Source organism: Haliotis rubra, unplaced genomic scaffold (assembly GCF_003918875.1).
Source record: "Haliotis rubra isolate DU_JTF1 unplaced genomic scaffold, ASM391887v1 Scf1126, whole genome shotgun sequence".
NCBI classification, from domain to species: Eukaryota; Metazoa; Mollusca; class Gastropoda; order Lepetellida; family Haliotidae; genus Haliotis; species Haliotis rubra.
This window is the reverse complement of record NW_025765033.1, coordinates 216,908-241,745: the sequence shown is the minus strand read 5'-3', so window position 1 is coordinate 241,745 and position 24,838 is coordinate 216,908. Positions and strand designations below refer to the sequence as shown.

Genomic DNA, 24,838 nt, shown 5'->3' with positions numbered 1-24,838 from the left:
TTATCTCGGACAAGAATGTAGCAAGGGATTAGAGTTTGACTGGAAGGAGGGAATGTGTTTGTAGAACAACTCCAGACTCTCGGCGCATTCATAGCTGTACACTATGATCCATCTTTTATTACGCATGTGGACGCTTTGCTTTTGTGGCAGCTTGTTGTGGCTGAGGCTGATGCTTGGCTTGGCCTTGAGGCTTGGCTTGACCTTGAGGCTTTGATTGACCTTGAGGCTTTGCTTGACCTTGGGGTTTGGCTTGAGTCTGAGGTTTGGCTTGACCTTGGGGTTTGGCCTGACCTTGAGGCTTGGTCTGACCTTGAGGTTTTGCTTGGCCTTGAGGTGGTTTTCCTTGTGGGACAGCTTGCTTAGGCTGTTGTTTTGGTGGTTGCGTAGGTTGTTGTTTTGGCTGTTGCTTTGGTTGTTGTGCTGGCTGTTGTTTTGGTTGTTGCTTTGGCTGTTGTTTGGGTGGTTGTTTTGCCTGTTGTTTGGGTGGTTGTGTTGGCTGTTGTTTTGAGTTTGCTTTGGCTGTTGTTTTGGTTGTTTGTCCTGAGTTTTAACATCTGGTTTCTTTTGCCCTTGTTGAGCTTGAACTGGTTTGACTGGTGCTTGTGTCTGCTGCTTCTTTTCAGGTTTAACTTCACCAGTTCCAAGACCTGACTTCTTGCCTTTACCTTGAACTTGCTGTTTGCCTTTGCCTTGCTCTTGAGCCTTGGCAGCTTTCATTTTCCTAATGGATGCCTCTCTCACTGCTTGCTGCTTGAGCCTCTCCACCTGCTGAGCTTGCTGCTTAGCACGGACAACCTGAGGAAGCTTCTTGTCTGCAGCCAGTTGCTTCATTCTGGCATTCTGAAGCACTTGCATCTGGGCCTTCTTTTTCGCCAGTTTTGCTTTAACATCTTCATCTACCTCAACATCCTTTCCAGGTTTCTTATCTTTGTCATTATTGTTATCGTCATCATTATATTTCGATTCTACTCCAAAGAATCTTTCAGACAGTAGTTCAACAATGTCATACTTCTCTTCATGGGCCTTCTGCTTGATTGGAGCATATTTCACTGCAGGTTCTTCTTTGGTTCCATCCTTGTCATCCTCTACATCAAACATGCCCATCAAGGAACTTGCCATCTGGGAGAAGAGGCTGCTCTCAGAATGACTTCCTCCTTTCTTCTTCCTCTTCAACCTTTTCTTGGGGTCAAGTTTACATCCATCCTTATCACATTGTCCCTTCTCCTCACTATCAGGGATGCCATCCCCATCATCATCATCGTCAAGTCTGTCAGGAATTCCGTCATTGTCATCATCGTCATCCAGGTAGTCGGGAATACCATCTCCATCAGTGTCAACCTCTCTGTCTGGTATGCCATCACCATCAGCATCCTCATCCAGGTAGTCAGGAATCCCATCACCATCAGCATCTTCCTTGTCATCTGGGATGCCATCATTGTCATCATCATCATCAAGATGGTCAGGGATGCCATCACCATCCTGATCCGGGAGCTTGTCAGGGATGCCATCACCATCAGCATCCAGATCCATGTAGTCAGGTATCCCATCCCCATCAAAGTCTTCTTTGTCATCAGGTATGCCGTCACCATCATCATCATTATCCAAAACATCTGGGATGCCATCATTGTCATCATCATCATCAATATAATCTGGAATACCATCTCCATCACTGTCTTTCTCCATAAAGTCAGGGATTCCATTGCCATTGGCATCAGTATCACTAACATCTGGAATTCCATCATTATCATCGTCATCATCGAAAAAATCTACAATTCCATCTCCATCTGTGTCTTGTTCAAGTTCATCAGGAATTCCATCCCCATCTTGATCCTCATCTTCATCATCAGGAATTCCATCATTATCATCATCATCGTCTAGGTAGTCTGGTATACCATCCCCATCCGTGTCCCTCTCCTGGTCATCAGGGATACCGTCGCCATCATCATCCTTGTCCAAGTGGTCTGGGATTCCATCACCATCATCATCATCATCCAAATGATCAGGAATTCCATCTCCATCTGTATCAATTTGATCTTCATCCTTGATGCCATCACCATCGTCATCGTCATCAAGATGATCAGGGATACCGTCATTATCATCGTCATCATCCAGATAGTCAGGGATGCCATCCCCATCAGTATCAATTTCCTGGTAGTCAGGAATTCCATCACCATCTGAATCTTCATCAAGAGCATCAGGGATGCCATCATTGTCATCATCGTCATCCAGATAGTCGGGGATACCATCACCATCTGTATCAAGTTCTTGAGAATCAGGGATGCCATCACCGTCATCGTCATCGTCAAGATGATCAGGAATACCGTCATTGTCATCGTCATCATCAAGATAGTCTGGGATACCATCACCATCTGTATCTAACTCTTGGTCATCAGGAATACCATTGCCATTGTCATCATTGTCAAGGTGGTCTGGGATGCCATCATTATCATCATCATCATCCAGATGATCAGGAATGCCATCTCCATCTGTGTCAACAGCTAAATGATCAGGAATTCCATCACCGTCATCATCATCATCTTCATCATCTGGAATGCCATCATTATCATCATCATCATCAAGATAATCTGGAATACCATCACCATCTGTGTCAACCTCTTGATAATCTGGAATACCATCCCCATCATCATCTTCATCCAAATGATCAGGAATTCCATCATTGTCATCGTCATCGTCCAAATAGTCAGGAATTCCATCATTGTCGGAATCTACTTCCTGATAGTCTGGAATACCATTTCCATCATCATCGTCATCGAGATAATCTGGGACACCATCTCCATCTGTGTCCTTTTCTTGCCAGTCGGGGATTCCATCACCATCATCGTCATCATCAAGATAGTCTGGAATTCCATCACCATCTGTGTCACCCTCCTCACTGTCTGGGATGCCATCATTGTCATCATCATCATCCAAGTAGTCTGGAATACCATCTCCATCTGAATCACCTTCTTGGTTATCAGGGATACCATCACCATCATCATCATCATCCTCACTATCCGGAATGCCATCACCATCGTCATCATCATCTAGGTAGTCCGGAACGCCATCACCATCGGTATCAACTTCTTGCCAGTCGGGAATTCCATCACCATCATCATCATCATCAAGTTCATCTGGTATACCATCATTGTCATCATCATCATCCAAATGATCTGGGATTCCATCACCATCAGAATCAATTTCCTGGTCATCTGGGATACCATCACCATCATCATCATTGTCCAAATGATCTGGGATGCCATCATTGTCATCATCGTCATCCAGATAGTCTGGGATGCCATCTCCATCAGTGTCTTGATCCTTGTCATCAGGAATGCCATCACCATCATCATCTTTATCCAGATGGTCTGGAATCCCATCACCATCGTCATCCAGGTCCAAGTGATCTGGAATTCCATCACCGTCCGTGTCAGTTTCTTGGTCATCAGGAATGCCATCACCATCATCGTCATTATCAAGATGGTCAGGGATGCCATCATTGTCATCGTCATCATCAAGGTAATCTGGGATACCATCACCATCTGTGTCAAGTTCTTGAGAATCAGGTATTCCGTCACCATCATCGTCATCATCCAAATAGTCTGGAATTCCATCATTGTCATCGTCATCATCAATGTCATCTGGGATGCCATCCCCATCAGTATCTAACTCTTCGCTGTCAGGAATTCCATCGCCATCATCATCATCATCAAGGTAATCAGGGATACCATCATTATCATCATCATCATCAAGATAATCTGGAATGCCGTCACCATCCGTATCCCTCTCGAAACTATCAGGAATGCCATCACCATCATCGTCATCATCCAAATGATCTGGGATACCATCATTGTCGTCGTCATCATCAAGATAGTCAGGAATTCCATCCCCATCTGTGTCAAGTTCTTGACTATCAGGAATCCCATCTCCATCATCATCGTCATCAAGATGATCCGGAATTCCATCATTGTCATCATCATCATCAAGGTAATCAGGAATTCCATCACCATCTGTGTCCACCTCCTGGCTGTCTGGTATACCATCACCATCATCGTCATCATCAAGGTAGTCAGGGATACCATCATTGTCGTCATCATCATCAAGATAGTCTGGAATACCATCACCATCTGTGTCAAGTTCTTGAGAATCAGGAATACCATCACCATCATCGTCATCGTCCAAATAATCTGGAATTCCATCATTGTCATCATCGTCATCAAGGTAGTCGGGAATTCCATCACCATCTGTGTCAACCTCCTGGCTGTCTGGGATACCATCCCCATCATCGTCATCATCTAAATGATCTGGGATGCCATCATTGTCATCATCATCGTCTAGATAATCTGGGATGCCATCACCATCTGTGTCTAGTTCTTTGTGATCTGGGATACCATCGCCATCATCATCATTGTCTAAGTGATCAGGTATCCCGTCACCATCATCATCGTCATCCAAATGATCTGGGATGCCATCACCATCAGTATCAATTTCCTCATCATCAGGGATGCCATCACCATCAGCGTCATTATCAAGATGGTCAGGGATGCCATCATTGTCATCATCATCATCTAGATAATCTGGGATGCCATCTCCATCTGTGTCCTTCTCCTGGTTGTCAGGGATACCATCACCATCATCATCATCATCCAGATGGTCAGGAATTCCATCATTATCGTCATCGTCATCCAAATAATCTGGGATGCCATCACCATCTGTGTCAATTTCTTGGTCATCAGGGATTCCATCACCGTCATCATCATTATCGAGATGGTCAGGGATGCCATCATTATCATCGTCATCATCAAGATAGTCTGGGATGCCGTCTCCATCGCTATCCTTCTCCTTGTCATCAGGTATACCATCACCATTATCATCATTGTCAAGATGGTCAGGAATTCCATCATTATCGTCATCATCATCGAGATAATCAGGGATACCGTCACCATCAGTGTCCACGTTTTTCTGGTCATCGAGGTGATCAGGGATGCCATCGTTGTCATCATCCTCATCAAGGTAGTCAGGGATACCGTCACCATCTGAATCAACCTGCTTGTCGTCAGGGATACCATTTCCATCATCATCTCCATCGAGGTGATCAGGGATGCCATCATTATCGTCATCTTTGTCAAGGTGATCAGGGATGCCATCACCATCAGAGTCCTTCATGGCATCTTCCTTCTTGAAGAGGAACATCAGCTTTCTGCTGCAGAAGGTGCATGTTTCCTGAAACACATATTTGATAGGGCTATAATGACATCAGAAAGGCATTATTTAAGAATTAGGTTGTGACAAGGATCCTTAACTTTCATGCTTAAGTTTGAACTTGTTGGGTATGGCGGTTGGTACAGTTTAGCATCAAGAGGTGATCAAAAGATGATTTTTGACTATAGGTGTGCATGTTCATGGACATATTCTAAGGAGTCCAGTTTGTGTAAAGACTTGCTCTTGTTGAAGTATTAGAAAAATGTTTAGTGACAATCTCTCAAATCTGTCTCAACTCATTTCAGTATCATCTACACGTTTACAGTTGTTATAACTCAAAAACATGCAAGTGTTGAAAAGAATCTCATTCTCTTTCATGACTGACTGACTGAGTTTGGTTTTACGCCACTCTTAGCAATATTCCAGCAACATCATGGCGGGGGACACCAGAAATGGGCTTCACACTTTGTACCCATGTGGGGATTCGAACCCGGGTCTTCGGCGTGATGAGCCAACACTTTAACCACTAGGCTACCCCACCGCCCTCTCTTTCATGAGAACACATTTGATTTCAGACTGTGACATGTCAAAGTAGGTCCTTAGCATACCCCATCCAAGGAACTGTGTCATTTTCGATCAAATGCAAGATTACTAATCCCTAATCTCCTGATTAATTTCAGGCATCAATCATTACAAAAAATATGTAAAAAATATTGTGCACTTTCAGCTTAAGGAAAATGAACTGATATTACCTGCGTTGGGATGAAGAAAAATAACAATTAAAGGGTTACCGATCATAACTTCAGTATAGTACAATGCTCATGCCAGTAAAATACACTCACATGCTGTTTTAGTCCACACACAGGGGCAACCAGTTGACAATATCCTGGAACGCACCTTGCCATATTGTCCCTATGAGAGAGCCTGTTCCATGTTACTCTCTGGTTACGAAGAGGGACATATACTGGGTGAAAACATTGGATCATGAACATTTTAGGGTTATTTCTGATTTTTTGTTGTAAGTTTTCACTACAAAAAATATCTCCCCAAATATTAATGATTTTGTTTTTTTCTTAAGCATGACAGTTCTTACTGTAGGTTTAATCTTGAAAAGTGCATACAATTTCTTCATTTAATCCGACTGGTGTGTTAAAGTGTTCCAGTCATATGACTGCATGTCAGGGCAATGTTTCAAGAAGATCTTAGATCCAGATCTTTACCAGTTGAGACCCACAAGGTCAGGTATGGTGCACACAGGGGCAACCAGATGACAAACATCTTGTAATGCACCTTGCCATATTGTCCCTATGACACCCTGTGCCATGTTACTCTCTGGTCATGAGGAGGGATGCATGCTGGTCCAAAACATTGGATCACAAAAGTTTGGGGGATATTTCTGAATGTTTGCAGTAAGTCTTCACTACCAAAAGTATCCCCCAAATATTCATGGTCCAAAATATCTTTTCCTTCAGCATAGTAATTATGACATTGGAATCTGCAGTTCTTCATGTAGGGTTCACCTTCAAAAGCACAGACAATTTCTTTAGTTAATCTGACATAAAGAAACTGTGCATTGTCAAAATATTATCCCAGTTGATAAGTACGATAACAATGTCAAAGGTACATATAAACTTTAATGGAGGGATCATGAGACCATAACAAGTCGGGAGAATTTCAATTGAAAAGTCAATCACAATGACGTCCATGAGTCCACAAGCGGGACAGGGGTCAAGCGACCATGTCACAAGCTCAATAACGGGTATGTCTACCATCGGCATTGAGAACAGCAGTGCATCGACGATGATAGAGCCTATAGTTCAAGTTCAAGTTCTCAAGTTCTGTTGCAAGGTCAAGGACGTTATCTGGCGGATGAGGAAGACGGCGTAGACGCCGATCCATTTCGTCCCAAACATGCTCTATCGGGAGAGATCCGGTGAATTTGCAGGCCAAGGCAGTAAGTCAACGTTGTGGTGTTGCAAGAAATCCATAGCAACCCTTGCTGTATGAGGGCGGGCATTGTCCTGTTGGAATGTTAACCCAGGGCCATGGCGCTGCAGAAAAGGAATTGCCACAGGTCGAAGAATCTGATCCCTGTAGCCCACACCAGTTAAGTTGCCCTGGACAATCACCAAAGGAGTTCTTTGGCGTGCTGTTATTCCACCCCAAATCATCACGGAACCACCACCAAAGCTATTCCTCTCCAAGACACAGGCCTGTGCATAACGCTTCTCCCACGCCTATAGGCACGCTTGATGTCCATCACTATGGGAAATGTTAAACCTGGACTCATCTGTAAAACAACATTTCTCCACCAAAACAAGGGTCTGCGGACATGATTTCGCACCACCTTCTGCGAGCTTGTCTATGACGCTTGTGTCAGGATAGGCCGTATGGCGGGGCCGTCGGGTCTGATCCCGTGATGACGTAAACGTTGTCGAACTGTGTTGGGGTGGATACGGCGAAGTCCTGGGATGGTTCGGGCAGTCATCACTGCAGTCTGAAACCTGTGGCAAAGATGGGTCACCCTTATCCATTTGTCCTGTCTTGGCGTTGTTACACGCGGGCCGTCCAGAGCGTGGCGATCGATGACGCCATTTGTGTTCTGGTAGCATCTCACCAGTGCAGAAATGGTGTTCGGTGGCAGTGGAAATGTGTAGCCACTTGTCGTTGAGACATTCCCCACGGACCATCCCATGTGCAGGCGTGAGCCTTGGCATGCTATGCGCTTCAATAGCCGCTTAATTTTTTGAACGATCGCAAGGGAGGGGTTGAGCTTTCCAAAGTGACAGTATTGTGTGGCATTCATTTGCTCTGTTTCTCTTTCCCGGAATGCACGTGCAACAACGTATTGCACGCCTCAAGGATCTAACCCACCCGACGCCACGGAACATGGCAATGCATGCAGATGGATACATGTCACTAATCTCTGAGTTTAAATCCTTATGTGTCTACACTGGTTTGATAAATTTAGATTTTAAATTTTTGTATGCACAGTTTCTTTATGTGCCTAGTATAGCATGCCAAAGGGAGGCAACTCTGCAGACCAGATTGCTGTATAGTACCTGATCACCTATTTCCGAACATGCAGATCACGTCTTCTCTCACTGCTCTTGTTCAACAACTTGAAACCAAGGATAGTCCTTGTCGTCCATTGGTGTTATAGTCTTGGTGACACAATATTGACAGCCATTAAGGGTGAGAGAGTAACGATTTAGACTGCTGTAAGAACTGGCCCCCGAGCTTAGTATGTTTACAATAGGTGGCTTATCAAAGCAACACAAAGAGATACATGTGTCTTCCTAGTTTGTGCAGTTTGTATGTGTGCGTGTGTATAATAAAATCATCTTAATTGATACAAGGCTGTAAGAAAAATGAGATATTTTCCTCCTGTACAATACAGTACCTCTCTGCTTCTGAGAACACCTCACTCATAAGATGGCAGAGTCTTATAAATCAGGCAATCAGTGTCAAGACTGTTTGTGGCAAACTATTTAGTCCAGCATGTTTGATTTTTCCTTCTTGAAAACGTTAAGTGTTAAGCGGTTAAAATAATATTTTACTCTGAATGCAAACAGTATAGATTGGGCACTTTTGTATGTATGCATAAATGTTGACATCTCTGAGCACCATGGTTTATTTGTTTATTGTTTGTTTAATGCCACATTCAGCAATATTGCAGCTATATGAATGACAGCAGTCTGTAAATGATTGAATCTGGACCAGACAATCCAGTGATCAAAATCATGAGCATCAATTTATGCAATTGTGATAGACCAACTCTGATGATTTGTCTCATAATTTGGGACACCTGAATAAAAATGTTGTTTAATAAACGATCATTATTTTGTTGGCACTTTTCGCTATTTCTTATGAGGGGGACCACTTGCCGGTAGAACAGCCAGGAAATTAACAAGCGTGTGCAGTGAAATTTCAATTTTACACGTTCATCTCGCACACTTGGATGTTCTACCAGCAAGTGGTCCTCCTCGCCAGAAATAGTGTTGGGAATTGGTTAAAATCTCATAATTGATGATTGGTTCATTACAACCGATCAATCATCGTAAATAATTGGTTAGCGCCATTTATGAAATGTGTTAATGCACAAAAATAAGGAAAAAAGCATGTAGTTCTTTGGATTTTTGGGCAAAATTTCCACATCTTTAAAGGATGACTAGTATGGAGGAACATAAATTTCTTAGAGTCTTTAAGATAAATTCAATCATGACTTTGAACGAGCTTGTAGTGCTTATGAAATGTAACACACAAAACCAACCTAGTGAAAATACTGTTAATGAAAACAAGTGTTCTAGAATTGTTTGTGTTCGATTATGAGACAACATGATCAATTGCTTGGTCGCTTAGTCACTGCAACCAATCTTCGATTATTTCAATTAATTGGACCAACACTAGTCAGAAATAGCTAAAGGTGACAACTAAATAATGATCGCTTTGGTTTTGGTTTTGTTGCATGTATTAGATTTTGTGTTGGTGAGTAATTCATCGGTCTCAAATGAAGTCAACCGGACTATTGCTGCCTCTTACGACAAGCATGGGTTGCTGAACACCAATTCTTACCCGGATCTCTATTTTTCTGAGCACCATGGTATCTACACCCAAAAGCAAGGTTTTCTAGTTTTCTTGGAGTAACGTTTCTAGACTGGAGGGTCAAAGTTCACCAGATTCAACCTTCTATGGAAGTATCCTCAGATTTCTATGCAGAGATGTATTGTATTTAAGATCTGATTTTGACTTGGTTGTGCCATGTACCATGTGATCAGTTTGTAATTGTAGCCTGTTACACTGCTTTTTCTCAATATAAGTAGTATACACAATGGGGTACTAGATAATTTCCAACAAAAGCCTCTGTAAAGCGAAATAAAGCTTTTGTCCGGCCCTTATCTCTCCCGCCATTGTATATACCAGTTTTGAACCCCAGTTAACTTCCTCGTCACTATTACCGCTTGAACCGACACTTTCCTGATCACGCGGCACTATTGTGATCGCCCTATGTCGTGGTTGACCTCGATGAAACAGTTTAATGTGAATCGCCTATGATCTCTTTGGTGTTCGTAATGAAGGCTTGCTGGGCTTTTCGTGACTCCCCAGTTCTATGTACTTGTTTTTCTTGTCTTCGCTGATAGCAGACTTCACGAGACTTGGACCGGATTTCTTGTTTCATCTTACGGTACTTGTCGAAGTTCAGAGAGGATTGAACGAAATTCCTCCTCTGAGATCTTACTGTCAGTGAGTGCCGTGGAAATACGCCACTTACCGTGTTCAGCTTTGCTTCAGCCAGAACCCTGATCTCGCCATGTTTCAATGCCTTACAGTGTAGTCTGCGCGATGCAAACTTAAACACCAACCCTACCACCCCTACAACCCCAGCTGTTATTTCAATGCCTAGCACTATAGGTGCGGCGCCACGATGGTGGCCAACAACCCAACACCTGTCACTCTCTAGTCCCATGCTGGTTGTCGTAAGGACAGTATCAGTCCCGTCCACGATATTGAAAGCTCTATGGTACTTCTTACATAGTGCTTTCCGGTGTGTCGCTGTCTTGTTCTAGTTGGCATTTTACATAACATAACTGTCTCAAAGCGGAACCCGCCTCACGGTTTCCAGTGTCTTCGCTGACTTCCTCTACGACTGGGTACAGCCCCATCCTGTGAGTATAATATATACTACAAGATATTTTTAATTGGGCTCTATTTAATAGTCGATCAATGTACTTGAGGCTTATAAGGCCCTACGCTCGTGTAGGTGAATAGTGGAAAGGTCAATAGGTAACTCTTGTTCTATACTAACTATATGGTTGCTTATTAAGGGGGCAGCAACCCCAGTGAGGGGTCCGAGCTCCGCTGTATGACGATACGATAATGGTTGTCCGTAGAATGAAGATGAATGTGGCCATCTTATTTCCACCCCAGGTAAAGGTGCCAGGGGACCCCACCCCTAGCCCCATCAATGTCTTCTTCATAATGTAGTAGGACAGGCGTATAATGTAAATGTTAAAGGTGCATCCTTGGTTGTATTTAACATGTAGCCCGGCTATTTGGTGTTTGGGAAACTCTTATACTCTGAAAGCCCATGGAGATGAAACCCCGAGCAAGATACCGTTGTTCTTAATTTCGAGACACCCTACCTTTGTGGAAAAGATATAAGGTGTGGTGAGGGTCATGTTGATCAACCATTTGGGCTCTCTAAAGTCGTCTGCCAGAGGCACCCGCATCGCATACATGCCGCCTATTAAGCGCAGGGCGTATGAGGTGCCGCTCACGCCGGCTGATCGAATCCCTCTATGCCTCCTAGGTCCCCTCGAGTGTGATGTTGGGTCGATGATCGGCCATTGCGCCCCGCCTATACACGCTTGTCTTTCAAGTGTAGGACGTATAAGGCGCCTTCCTCGCCCGGGCAGATCGAATCCCTCCGTGTCTCCTAGATCGATTAAAGCGTGGCGCTGGGTTCGATGACTAGTCATTGTTATATTACGATCATAAGATAGTTTCCAACTGTTTTCTTTTAATTTCTCAGGGTACACTTCACCCCATGAGGTGTGTATGTTGTTGGGTAAGAAGATCTTGGTGAGGGATATCGTGTCTTCCACGGTCACGGTGACCCCTTTGCAGACTGGTGTGGGAGTCGACACCCACCCTTGCGTAAAACAGTGCAAAACGTCATACTGGTGATGTTTCCCCACGAGGAGTTTGATCCCCTTCACGACTTCGACTTCAAGGCTGTGGTTCACCAAGGTAGACTTGGATGACCAGCGTGGAGTTCGCCGGTAGACTCTCCAGGATGTTGACCACACCTTCAATTCAGACACCACCTGCAATGCCATGTTTTGCATCCCGGGCCTGCTCGACAGCATGTGGGCTGCCATACTGGAGAGTGGGCTGATGATTACACTAAATCGCCAAGCTGCGCCGGATGTAAGCCACGAGCAGGGTTCCGTTGTTCACGACTTTGTTTAGGTAGTTGTCTTTGTTCTCCGTGAACCGTACGAGGGGAAGCCGAGACTAATGTTGAGAAACCAATCCACTTTCGAGAGGGCAACAACACTCCACTTGTCGTCGTCCAGTGAAGACGAAGCGTATATGGCTTGTTTCGGGCGACGGTCGTGCTCTCAACATCTTCTAAGTCAACAGTTTGCCTCGAGCGATGGGTATACCACCCATCTATTATCACCGATCGGACTAGGTCTAACCGAGTGTTGATGGCGCTCCTGAGGTATCTACTATATCACCTAGAGTTCTACCGATGGAGGGACTTCAACGTGTTTGTAAATGTTGTTTTTCAGTTGCAAAGCATAATTTACCATCTACTCCTGGGTCGTCGAATCCGCGTGTGTCCCCGAGGCGAGGAGATCCCCACATTGACGCATTTTTCCAACTTCATTTGGGGCCTTGTCGCTAGTCATTTTATGTGCAACGTTATGCTGAGGTATCCTATATTCACAGGATTATGCTTTATATCTAACACTGATATTACCAACTCAGGGATGGTGCCCCGAGTTAACCTCTTGTACTGCCGCGATGAAAACGACTCGGTTCTACTGTCGTTGTACTTCTCCGCTTTCACCGGTACGCTCTCAGTATCGTGGAAGGGTGACCACCTTGAATGTTGTCCGTCGTGCTCAGCTGACCGAGATGAATGCACAGCTCTCGGTATGGTACTAGGTCGGGTAACTTCGCCTGTGGCGGTAGTTGTGGGTTTTATCTCGTCCGGCGACATACCGAAAGTGTCCTCGCCAATGGTCGACCGAGCCTCAAGGGGTTTATTCCGTTGTTGGTTAACACCACTGTGCTGTTTGAGTCGTTTATCTTCAGTTCGGCTCCCAAGGGGTTTGAAGACCTCGCCGCTTAAGCGCGAGCACACGCTGTAGTAGCCGTCAGTTATCTGGTTGCAGGTTTCACTGATGAACAGCTTGTTGTTGCTGGCGTTGATGTTAGTCCATCGAGGTAGGTAGGTGATATCGCAGAGTGCGACTTCGAGTTGGTTCGACGTGTTATCGATCGCGTGCATCAGCTGAATGGACTCGCTGCTCGTTATTCCTGGAAGTGTTACATACATGTTAGAGTATATATACCCATTATATAATACTTTAAAATGTACAAATCGGGAGTGTTTACCCTAAACTGGACATAGATTTCCGCGACATGAAGAAGATCGTGGTCGACGCAGCTGGGCTGTATTTGAGCCCAGTTCATAGATGTGTTCGACCGGTATAAGCTTTTCGTGAATAACGTCCAAGGCAGTCCACGCCTGGTTCAACACCCTATGCAGTTCTGGCAGAATCAACTCAACTTCACGCGTGTGGTGCGCCACAGCGGGTGCGGCTTGACGTTGAGCGACACTCGGCGAGGTCCGCTGGGTAGGTCTGTGTTCACGTTTCCGCGTACTACCAGGTCAGGCGTATCCTCAAAGAGATCAGCTCCGCTCCCACAGGACAAAGCATGGGATGCAGTAAATAACCCGTACGATTAATGGGCCTCTGAACGCATTTGCAATGAATTCAAGCTAGACCCGAAGACGGATTGGCGTTTGCTGGGCCGAACCACCGGGTTGGGTATCCCCATCGTTCACAATATGCCCCTCTTGGAAGCCAGCGAAAAGATGAAAGAATGGGGTACAAGTCGTATCATCACATCACAACAAACGAAAGTGGGATGACCGTTACATGGCTTTTCGATGACAGCAAGGATTACAGGAGTCTGGAGGTTCGAGCAGGGGCCCGCGGATGACTGGAAAAAGTTCATGCTGGACACGTCGAGGAGGGTTCACTCATGCCGGCACCCGAGCGGCAGAACGACTTCGATTGAGCGTGCGTGTAGGGTGCGTGCTGGGCTCAGAATCAAAACGCATTCGGTATCATTGGTACGGGTACTGCTTTAGGCGTGCAGAAACAGTTCGTGTCCAACGTTGAGGATGCCGTAGCCTCCCGGTCGATCTACCGGTGCCATCCGACGATACCAAGGCGTGTTGGAATATGCCCGGTCGAAAAGTCGACTCACGTGTTCGACATGGGACTGTACATGGCTCCGGCGACATCGCGACTGAGAATCAACAAAGTGGTGGGCTACAACAACAAAATCGCTGCGTTGCCATGGCAGGCCAAAGTTGAAGCGCCAACCCGATGTCAACACCCCCATGTGCCACCATCCACGACTGGTGAGACGGGTATAGTGGCGCCACCCCAGAGCCTAGGGTTCAACCCACATCCCCACAGCCCCAACCCCCACGTGCAGGCGTCCAATCAGCAGCACATCAACTGTAAAACAGCTGGCTGGTGGTCGGGGAATCAGCGGTCGGTCTCATTTGGTTAAAAAATTCCTTAGCCGCTACATACACCAGACCCGCCACTGCGACAATGGCTGCCCACAGGTTTTGACCGAGCCACGCGTGACAGTTTTAGCCAGCGTGCTGAGCAGCCACGCGAGACGATGCTACCCAGGATGCGGGCAGGGCTTCGCGGCCTTACCAGCGAAGTTTAGCCAGGGCCTCCCGAGGGATTTCAGATGTTTTTATCCAGTCTCTAACATCACCGCCACTTGGTGGTGTGGGTGGTGGGGATTGGGGGCACCACCCCACTCAGCGATACAACCAGCGTTGATATGATGAAGCCCAATGCAGTTAAAATGCTGGCGATAGTAATCCCTTGCTCCCAGAAGAGGATTCGGATCCTGTTGGCCAACGTGGTGTCTTCATTCAGGACTCGATTGATAGTTTCCCGCGACGCTGCTGATCTGGGATCGAAGCTGTTCCCGGTTCGAGGAAGTGGATTCCAACTGAGTCCGTCTCTCATCTTGCAAGTTGTTACAATCCTTTTTCGATGATGGTTTTCAGAGACTCGTCAGCCTGACTGAGTTGTTTTTTTTTCGGCGATGTGCTCATCAATTTACGCTTCAGTTTCCCCATCTTGTTCACGAGTTCTCCGAAAATACATTTCAAGGCTTCGTCTAGGGCCGCGTACAGTTCCCTCAGGGGAAATCGAGACCCAGGAAAGGCTTGTTCCAGCGTGGGCCAATATTTTTCGAGACTGTCTGATGTTTCTTTAGCACGCTGGGGCATATCACCTTCACCGCTGAGTTTCGACCCTGGCTGCTTGCAGATCTTCGACGACCTTCGGAGGAAGCTTAGGCCGTCGCCACCGTAATCTGTGAAGCCTAGTTCATCACGGATCAGTTGACTCCCACCAGGGCTGACTGGTGAGTGTTGACAAAGCATACGGGCCTTTCAGCGTCTTTTTCATGATATCGACCCCGGGTGAGCCCCTCAATCGCGAGGCGTGCCCTTCTTATCGACGGTTAACTTCGTAAGTCTGCTATCAGTGAAGACGAGAAAAAAGTACATAGAACAGAGTGCGAAAAGCCCAGCAAGCCTTCATTCACGAACACCAAAGAGATCATGAAGGCTGATTCACATTAAACTGTTTCATCGAGGTCAACACAACATAGGGGCGATCACAATAGTGCCACGCGTGATCAGGAAAGTGTCGGTTCAAGGTCATAGTGAACAGGAAGTTAACTGGGGTTCAAAACTGGTATATACAATACGAGGGAGAGATAAGGGCCTGACAAAAGCTTTATTTTGTGAATGAAGCTTTACAGAGGCTTTGTTGGAAATTATCTAGTACCCCATTGTGTATACTACTATATAGAACAAACTTTATGGATAACAACTTCTTTTTATTCGTGAGTGCGACGTTTCGATACAGATTCTTGTACCGTTGTCAAGCATAATGGAACATGAAGAAGGGGGAAGTACATATATACTGGATGTAACAATGTAACAAAGAAAACAACATAATTAACATAATTGGCTAAGCAGAAAGCTGTTGAAAGCTGGATGTTATCCATAAAGTTTGTTCTATATTGTACTTCCCAACTTCTAAAATGCCACTCAAAGAAATGCTTTTTCTCAGTTGCTCTATTCTTGAATTCATACCATCTAAGATACACCTCAGAATCCATAGAAACATGACATCCTCCACTAATAATATCCAAGGAAACATTGCCAGCCTAAAGACTTCTAATTTGTTGTAAGACTCTCCATACTACATTTCCCCTCCCCAAAATGTCCCAATGATTTTTCTGACATGAAACATGATAAAGGTTTTGATCTCATTCCCCATGCATAAATATATCACTCACCAGTGATGTGAAATATTTTGATTTCTTTCAGACATATTTGGCATTTTTGCTTCTGATATTTCAATATTTATCAATAATCAATCGATATCTAATGATTATTGATGTCTATGATCTGTACTGATCGCCAGCTTGAGTCTGGGTAATATTATGACACAAAACAGCCGAACACGGAAGAGGACCCCTACTTACTGATTTCAAGAGAGTGTACTTGAAATATGAGTGAGTGAGTTGGGGTTTTTTTTAACGCCACACTCAGCAATATTCCAGCTATATGGCGGTGGTCTGTAAATAATCGAGTCTGGACCAGACAATCCAGTGATCAACAGCATGAGCATCGATCTGCGCAATTGGGAACCGATCCCGTTAGTCACCTCTTACGACAAGCATGGGTTACTGAAGGTTCATTCGAACCCGGACCTTCACGGGTACTTGAAATATGAGGGTCCTATAAAGTGATGAAATGATGTAGTCTGTACTGGAAGGTTTAATGACTACCAGTACAGTCTTGCCCCCGTTTATCCTAACCTCATATCTGGAAAACTTGCCTTCCGAACGAAAAAATTCATTAAAAGCGAATTCACAACGTTGTAAAACTACTCACTTAACCGAAATCCGGTTTCCGTAACCTGACGGTCATTTTCACATACCAAATGCTAAATCATATGCATTTTTCTCTCAGATATCCGGTTGGCTGAGCACCTGTCAGTATGTTTACACACGCATTTTACTGAGTGGCCTTGGCGCGCCCTAACATGAAACGAGGGTTACAAGCCGGCATTCTTTGAAGGGTGAGAGGATTAACTGCCCTTAATTAGCAAGGTGACACTGAGTTAATCTTGAAGCGTGTCAATTGGTGGGTCACTATAATTACGCTGATGAATTCTTGTCTGATCAGAAACGTTGTCTGTCAACATGGCAAGCCAACCAACAAAGCGTAAACGCCATGCCATTACACCGAGAAAAAAAGACAATCAGTGACATTTTAAAAGACAAATCAAGATGGCTAGAAATTCCCTAAAGCTCATCGGAGTTATCACCTGCTTTCGAAATGCTAAACATCAAAATATGGAAGACGCCCAGTTTATTTTTGGATTTGTGATGTGACCAGCATATTGACTTGACTACTGTATTTGACAAGATCTGATTTTATGTATGTATTTGTTATTTGTTGATCAATCAATCAATAAAGAATACGCCTGAGGCTTATTATGTTCGTTTGTTTGTCTTTTTCCATATGGGCCTCGGTTCAGATATCTTGAAAAATTCGCTTATCCTAACAATTTCAAGAAAAACATAAGTGTTCGGATAAACGGGCACGACTGTACTTTCATTACAAGAACTTTATATTTCTTGTCACAAATTTTTAACAATGAATATCATTGTGCGTCCCAGGGAACACAGTATATGTAATTTTCTGTGTTCATTCTACACATATTTGCGCATTAGACACACATTTCTGAGTGGCGTAAAACTCTGATTAACATATGCAAGCATTTAATAAGTGCCTCCCTTTGTCTTCAATCTAACTGCTTTGGGCACTTAGTACAGTGTATACAGCATAAGGCCTTTAAAGCATAGGGTCTTAAGTGAAATGATTGTGTGGTGGGGTTGCTAAAAACAATCATTTCAGGAAGTGGTCTGGCATTCAGTAGATCAACAAGCAAGCACATTCATCCGAAATCAAACCAATTTTGCAACCACCTCCATCTTTTGACGAAGGATTAAAGAAAATCAACATATGTTTAATAAAGAAATTTTATTATCTTACAACAAAATACATTAAGATGGTCTTTAAATGAGCTTTTTGTACAAGGCATAACAAGCAGTCTGCCATAATTCCCGATCGACAACGCAACAACTACAATGAATGAGTATGGCATAAATCTTAAATATATTCTTTTTCTCCCCACAAACACACGTCATATACAGGATTTGTTGTCAGTCATACGCAAACACGAAACACCAAATTTTGTAACCACGATCAGCATCCCAAGTATGTGTTGTTGGTAAGACAAGGGAAGCGAGTTCTCCAAAGGAATTCGATTTAGTCCACACTGATACACCCAAGATAAAGGCCGTCTGTCCCCGGCAGCCATGTTGACACAGATGAGAAAATGAAGATGGATGATAAATGATTGTGTAAAAGTCTATGAACTCCACTGATCAAAGCTCATCGTGTGAATCTTCAGTCTGTGGGACAAAAAATATGGGAGTTAGAAATCGGTTTCCATCTTATCTCGCCCCGGTCCTTGTTTCTGTGCCGAATGTGCCAACACGTCCATGAGTTGTCGGTATAAGTTGGAAAAAGCTATCATGACGTTAAGAATACATCCAATCATTTTAGTAATTTCGGAAGGAAATTCTTCGAAAGTTAGTTTTAACATTTACCATGCGATCATGCAAATTATCAAAATTCGATGCAGCTAAAAAAAACAAACCAAACGTTTCGTCACATCTAGAAGTGCTGGTAAATTTCAATCTCAAATTTGTATTTGGACAAGGAACCGACAACACACACGAACTGCCATTAAGTCTGATAACGTCATCATGACCAAACTAGGATATAGACCTATCATCATGGCAGTGCAATTGATGGGTGGACACACAGGCAGAAGCAAGGACGCTGGGATAAAATACTCACAGCACAAAAATTGGTTAGTTACCATTCATGCAAACAGTTTCTGGTACTTTAAGAAAATATACCCAAAATTCTCAAGAAAAAGTACCCTACATATACAAGTTTTTGTTTTCCAATTATAACAAAGCCCTTAATGGTAACTCAAATATCATATTACGTTTTACAGTTCTGTCATTTGCTTTTCAAATGATACAATATATTGCAAGCTTATGAAATTGATACTTCAGTATTTTCTTGGGGATAAACGTTGAATCTTGAACTGTTTGAAAACATTTTTCTGTGTTTAGTTTGACAAATCTAGAAGATTCATATAAGTACATGTGACATTTCTATCCATTCCTTTTGTACAAACGAGTCAAAATGCTGTGTATCCATGGTAACCATGACTGATGTGAGGTAACAGGTTGTCATGCCAGGCTGAACCTACCTTTTCTTCTGTTTTTTCTTCTGGTTTGTCATCAGCGTCAGCGTTTATTTCCTCCTCCTCTTCAGCAACCTCGGCTTCTTCCTCTGGCTCCTCATCAATCTGGAGAAGATCAAAGTTATGGTCATAGGAAATCATGGAAGATTTGGTTAAGAAAAAAAAACTAACAAAGATCTGGTCATCATTTTTCTTAAAACATTTACTTTTTTAGAACTTTTGATACAGAAATCCTTTGATAATCATATCACGATGTTTTGGGTTCAAAACCACTTTTAACAGAATTCCAGGTAGACATGGAATGACAGCGTTATGCGTGAGGAAAGCTCAAAGCAATGCAGGTCTCAGACATTTACCACTTTGGTATGTCTGTTAGAGTGAATCGGTGTGTCTGACTGAGGGAGTTTGAATGTGTCTGTATGCTTGACCGAGAGAGCTGGGGGTCTGATAAATTGTTTTCTTTTTCTTTTCTTCTCCACTATGTATAGTAATGTTTTACATGTGGTGTCTTTTAGGCCTTATGAGGTGAGGTGAAATTGTGTTTAACGTCGTGCTGGAGAATACTTCGCTTATATGACGACATGCATGCATGCGTATGTGTATGTGCGGCTGCTTGTACTAGCCCAGACTGAAGCTGGGTTTATAGTGCTAGCCCACTGAGATACCAAGCCGCAGTGAAGCATGAATACCCCACTCAGACACATTATACTGACTCCGAGCCGACCAGTCCTTGTTGTACCCATTAATGCCGAGCGCCAGGCAGGGACCAACAAGTACCATATTTTAACGTCTTTTGGTATGACGCTGTCGGGGATCGAACCCGCGACCTTCCACTCTCCGGACGGACACTCTAACCACTACACCACAGAGGCGGTCCTTAGGCCTTGTGAGGCCCGGTTGTTACATACATATATGTTACTGTTGTATATATTCTGAAACAACATGACTCAGTAATAAACTGTTCTATTATTATTATTATTTGAAGCTCATGTGCATGGTGCTGACAAACCCAGCACCACATGATTTTGGAATACTCAAGGGGTGCAACTCTGCAGAACAGACTGTTGCACATTAGACAAGTGAGTGAGTGAGTTTGGTTTTACACCACTTTAAGCAACATTCCAGCAATATCACGGCAGGGGGACAATAGAAATGGGCTTCACACATCATGTGGGGAATCGAACCCGGGTCTTGTGTGGACGCTTTAATCATTAGGCTACCACACTGCCCCCTACATTAGACAACTCGACCACCCGTCCCCTAAGATGTCAAGTCACCAGGCATCATCCGACTCAGTAAAATACTTGCACACTATTTACTCACATTAATTTGATTTGTTCCATTATTTACAAATTTTGTGGATTTAATTTTATTGAACATTGTCTTATGTGTGAACTTAAAAGGTCAGCAATATTGCTTTGATATCATGGCAGCCTCGTATGCATGCGTGAGAGTGATTGAGAAATGGGTTTCACACATTGTACCCATGTTGGGAATCGAACCCTGGTCTTCAGCGTGACGAGCGAACGCTTTAACCATTAGGCTACCCCACTGACCCTTATGCATGGGTGAGAACAACAGAACGAGCACCAAAGCAGGGGTAGAAACAATTTGTTTGAATCAATTCCAGATTAGCTGTTTATGTAAAAACATTCCTCTGAATACGACCTGTGGTCGTATCTAACCCTGAATAGTTCTTCAATGTCCATAACATTCAGATTGTTTCAGATTGGACAGTGTTACTGACCTGCCAATGATGAAGAAATCCAAACACCAAATGATTAACTGGGGATTAATTACATTGAAATTGCCTGATTGCATACTCAGTAACATGCAAATCTGAAACCAGATCAGGGGTGGAAATAACCCATTGCCCGACGTCCGAGTCGAGTGTTTTTGTCTGTCGGGCAAGCATATTTGTATTTCACACTGTACCGGTGTCCAGTTGACTTTCCAATGTTAATTATGTTGTTTATTTAAAAAATCAGCAAGAAAACGGCCGGTATAGTGGAAAAATTATCAGGGCAAGTGACTTTATATGTGCCACTGTACCGGAGTACACTATCAATTTGAAAGTTATTTCCACCCCTGCAGATTTATCTGAGCTGAAACTGAGATGAAGACCAACAGCATCATCAACTCACCGCAGCATCGAGAGGAATGTCCAGACTGAGTCGCAGCATGCGCTCCACACGCTCAGCAAACCCGGCAGAATCCAGAACAGTATATCCAGATCGGACGGTTGCTGTCTCGAACATCACAACAGCCAGGTCCTTTGCCGTCTGATCATCCTTGTTGCTCTGTGGAGACAAAAATATCAAGATGAAATCGTAACAGACCTAATCATGAAAAGAGGAAAGAGTATTAAAACAGAAGTATTCATCAGCAATGTTCCAGCTAAATCAAGTAAGTAAGGGAAGCAGTCATGGTATCCAAAACATGAATTCTCTTCTGTGAATGGAGAGTCAAACACCTGAATTTTTAATTTCTCTTCAACAAAAGACGGACAGATTTCCCCCCAGGTTATTTTGGAATAATTTGTTTTCTTAAAAAATACTGCCCTACATATTCAGAATAATAGATCTGCTACAGTGCAAGTGTAAGAATGACTCACTTCGACTCGGCGTCTGAGCTCCTTGATCAAGGGATGGCGGGGGTTGACTTCCAGAGTCTTCTTCTGCTTGGCATAGAAGCTGTAACAACAAGAAACGTTACAGTTACATCACACAGAAACGAGGCCTTGAAGAAAATATAACATATCAAATTTTATGAAATTCTCGAGTGAGTGAGTTTAGTTTTACGCCGCACTCAGCAATATTCCAGCTATATGGCGGAGGTCTGTAAATAATCGTGTCTGGACCAGACAATCCAGGGATCAACAGCATGAACATCGACCTACGCAAATCGGGATATGGTGACATGTGTCAACCAAGTCAGCGAGCCTGACCACCCAATCCCGTTAGTCACCTCCTATGACAAGCATGGGTTACTGAAGATCAATATTCTAACCCGGACCTTCATGGGTCTATAAAATTCTTGAAACCAAGACGGTTATATTGTCTTAGATGTTAATCACTTTGGTGCAACACCTGAGCATGGGTATGGTACAGGCAAACCAATGACCGTAGAGGATCTGGGATTTGAACCCATAAGCAGAGGATCCTTTGACCACAGAGAAAGTTCCTCTTCTGTCGTCATTGTCATTGAACAAATGAATCCCAAGTTATCGTGACCTTCACAATCATTGTTTGGTCTTTTACACCACACTCAGAAATATTCCAGCAACGAGACAACAGTTTGAAAATAATCAGCTTGAACCTGAAAATCCAGTGACTGACATGACAGGAGTGGAAATAACCCATTGCCCGACGTCCGAGTCGAGTGTTTTTTTTTCTGTTGGGCAAGCAAATTTGTATATCACACTGTACCGGTGTCCAGTTGACTTTCCAACGTTAATTATTTTGTTTATTTAATAAATCAACAAGAAAACGGACGGTATAGTGGAAAATTTATCAGGGCAAGTGATTTTACATGTGCCACTGTACTGGAGTACACTAGCAATTTTAAAGTTATTTCCATCCCTGAATGAGCATCCATACTTGCATCAAAGTCATGAAGTAAGACCCATAGGTTCTTCTTATGACAAGCATATGGGTTGCCAAAGACCACTTCGATTCTTCACTGGTTTTACAAGCATTGACTTCCAAGGTCTAGTTGTGTACTTACTCCTGAGTTGGGTCCTTGGCTTTGGCGTAGGCTTGGGCTCTCATGATTCTCTCCATGTTGCCAGACCAGCCGAACTGACTGGCGATCAGGGCACAGGGGGATGTGGTCAGACGCTCGGACACGGTGGCCTTCTCAATCTGAAAACAGGCAGTCAGACATGATATATTCGAACACAGACAAGCAATGCTTACACCTTTAGCTGCTTCATATAAGTGAAACAAAACAGCACCTCAGACAACTGGGCCACCCAGAGAGTTTGGTTTTACAAAGCTTTTTGCAATATTCAAGTAATATCACAGCGGGACACCAGAAATGGGATCATACATTGTACCCATGTAGGGAATTGAACCAGGGCCTTCATGTGACAAGTGAACACATTAACCTCAAGGCTACCTCATCATCCCCCCATTGGACATGAATTGGACATGACATACAATATGCCCACTTGTGTATCAATTGAAGTTTGCTTCTGTATAGTGAGTGAGGGAGTGAGTGAGCAATATTCCAGCTATATGACAGCGGTCTGTAAATAATCAAGTCTAGACCAAACAATTCAGTGATCAACAGCATGAGCATCGATCTGCGCAACTGGGCTTCTGTATAGCTCACCTTATCCTTGAGAGCATCGTCCTTCATCCAGGTGAGAAGAGGTTCGAATTCCTTCTCCAATTCTTCCTTCCTCTCCTTCGACTTCTCCGAGTCATCTAGCTTCAGGCCGTCTTTAGCCACATTCTGGAACTTCTTGCCCTCGAATTCAGGCAGAGACTGGATGCAGTACTCATCTACAGGCTCTGTCAGGTACAGAACCTCGAAACCACGCTTCAGCAGACGCTCCACAAAGGGGGACTTGGTTACCTGAAGTCATGTCAAAATTGTTTCATTATTGATAATTCAAATCATATATCATTTCATACCCATTGTTTATATGATTACAGCTTAAACTGATCAACATTCAGACAAGAGAATTAACATCATACAGATTGACAATAGACATTGTGACCATTGTGATCTTCAAGGGTGACCTGTGTTTGATTTCCACATGAACTGACCTCATCCCTGCTGGTTCCAGCGATGAAGTAGATGGCGTCCTGCTTCTCCTTCATCCGTTCTATGTACGTTGCCAGTGATGTCATCTCGGTGTCAGAGTTGGAGGAGGCGAATCTCAGCAGCTTGGCAAGACGGGTACGGTTGGAGGTGTCTTCGATCACACCCAGTTTGATGCTGAAAATGCAAAGAGGAGCTTTAGGAATACACCAAATTAAAGCAACTTCAGGCTAAAAAAAGGCACATTTGGATAATCTTTTACGAGTGTTACACTAATTTCACATTTTTTTTGTCAGGATTTGGTTCACAAAGTTACAAATACGTTGGGTTCTGTCCAATCACTTTGAAGATGAAACTCTCCATTGAAGCACATAATGTATCAGGGTTGAAAATGTTACCAAGATATTATCTACACAAAATCAGGCAAAGATACACAAAATTCATGCACTAAGTAGGGCACCATTGTTTCAAGGCCTCACTATCACACCACAAATCCTCTTTAGCTCTTGGGCGATGGAATAACAGTCTATACACACCAATGAAGTATTGACAATGAACACAAAATGGAGTCCTTGAGATCGACATTTCATGGTTTCCCCTACCAAGTCTCAGAATCACTAGTACTGGTTACTTTTGTTTGGATCGTGGTCGTGTCTGAA

The 24,838-nt window shown here is 43.7% G+C and overlaps 1 protein-coding gene across 1 annotated transcript in view; it reads right to left on the bottom strand.

Moving 5' to 3' along the window:
* The window catches only part of LOC124290676, a 59,062-nt gene continuing 34,224 nt past the window's right edge, over positions 1–24,838 (bottom strand). Inside the window, 7 exon segments of the mRNA XM_046727476.1 lie at positions 1–5,220; positions 19,416–19,514; positions 21,554–21,709; positions 22,024–22,102; positions 23,136–23,272; positions 23,745–23,990; positions 24,185–24,356. Of these exon segments, the coding sequence (XP_046583432.1) occupies positions 1–5,220; positions 19,416–19,514; positions 21,554–21,709; positions 22,024–22,102; positions 23,136–23,272; positions 23,745–23,990; positions 24,185–24,356 (6,109 nt within the window).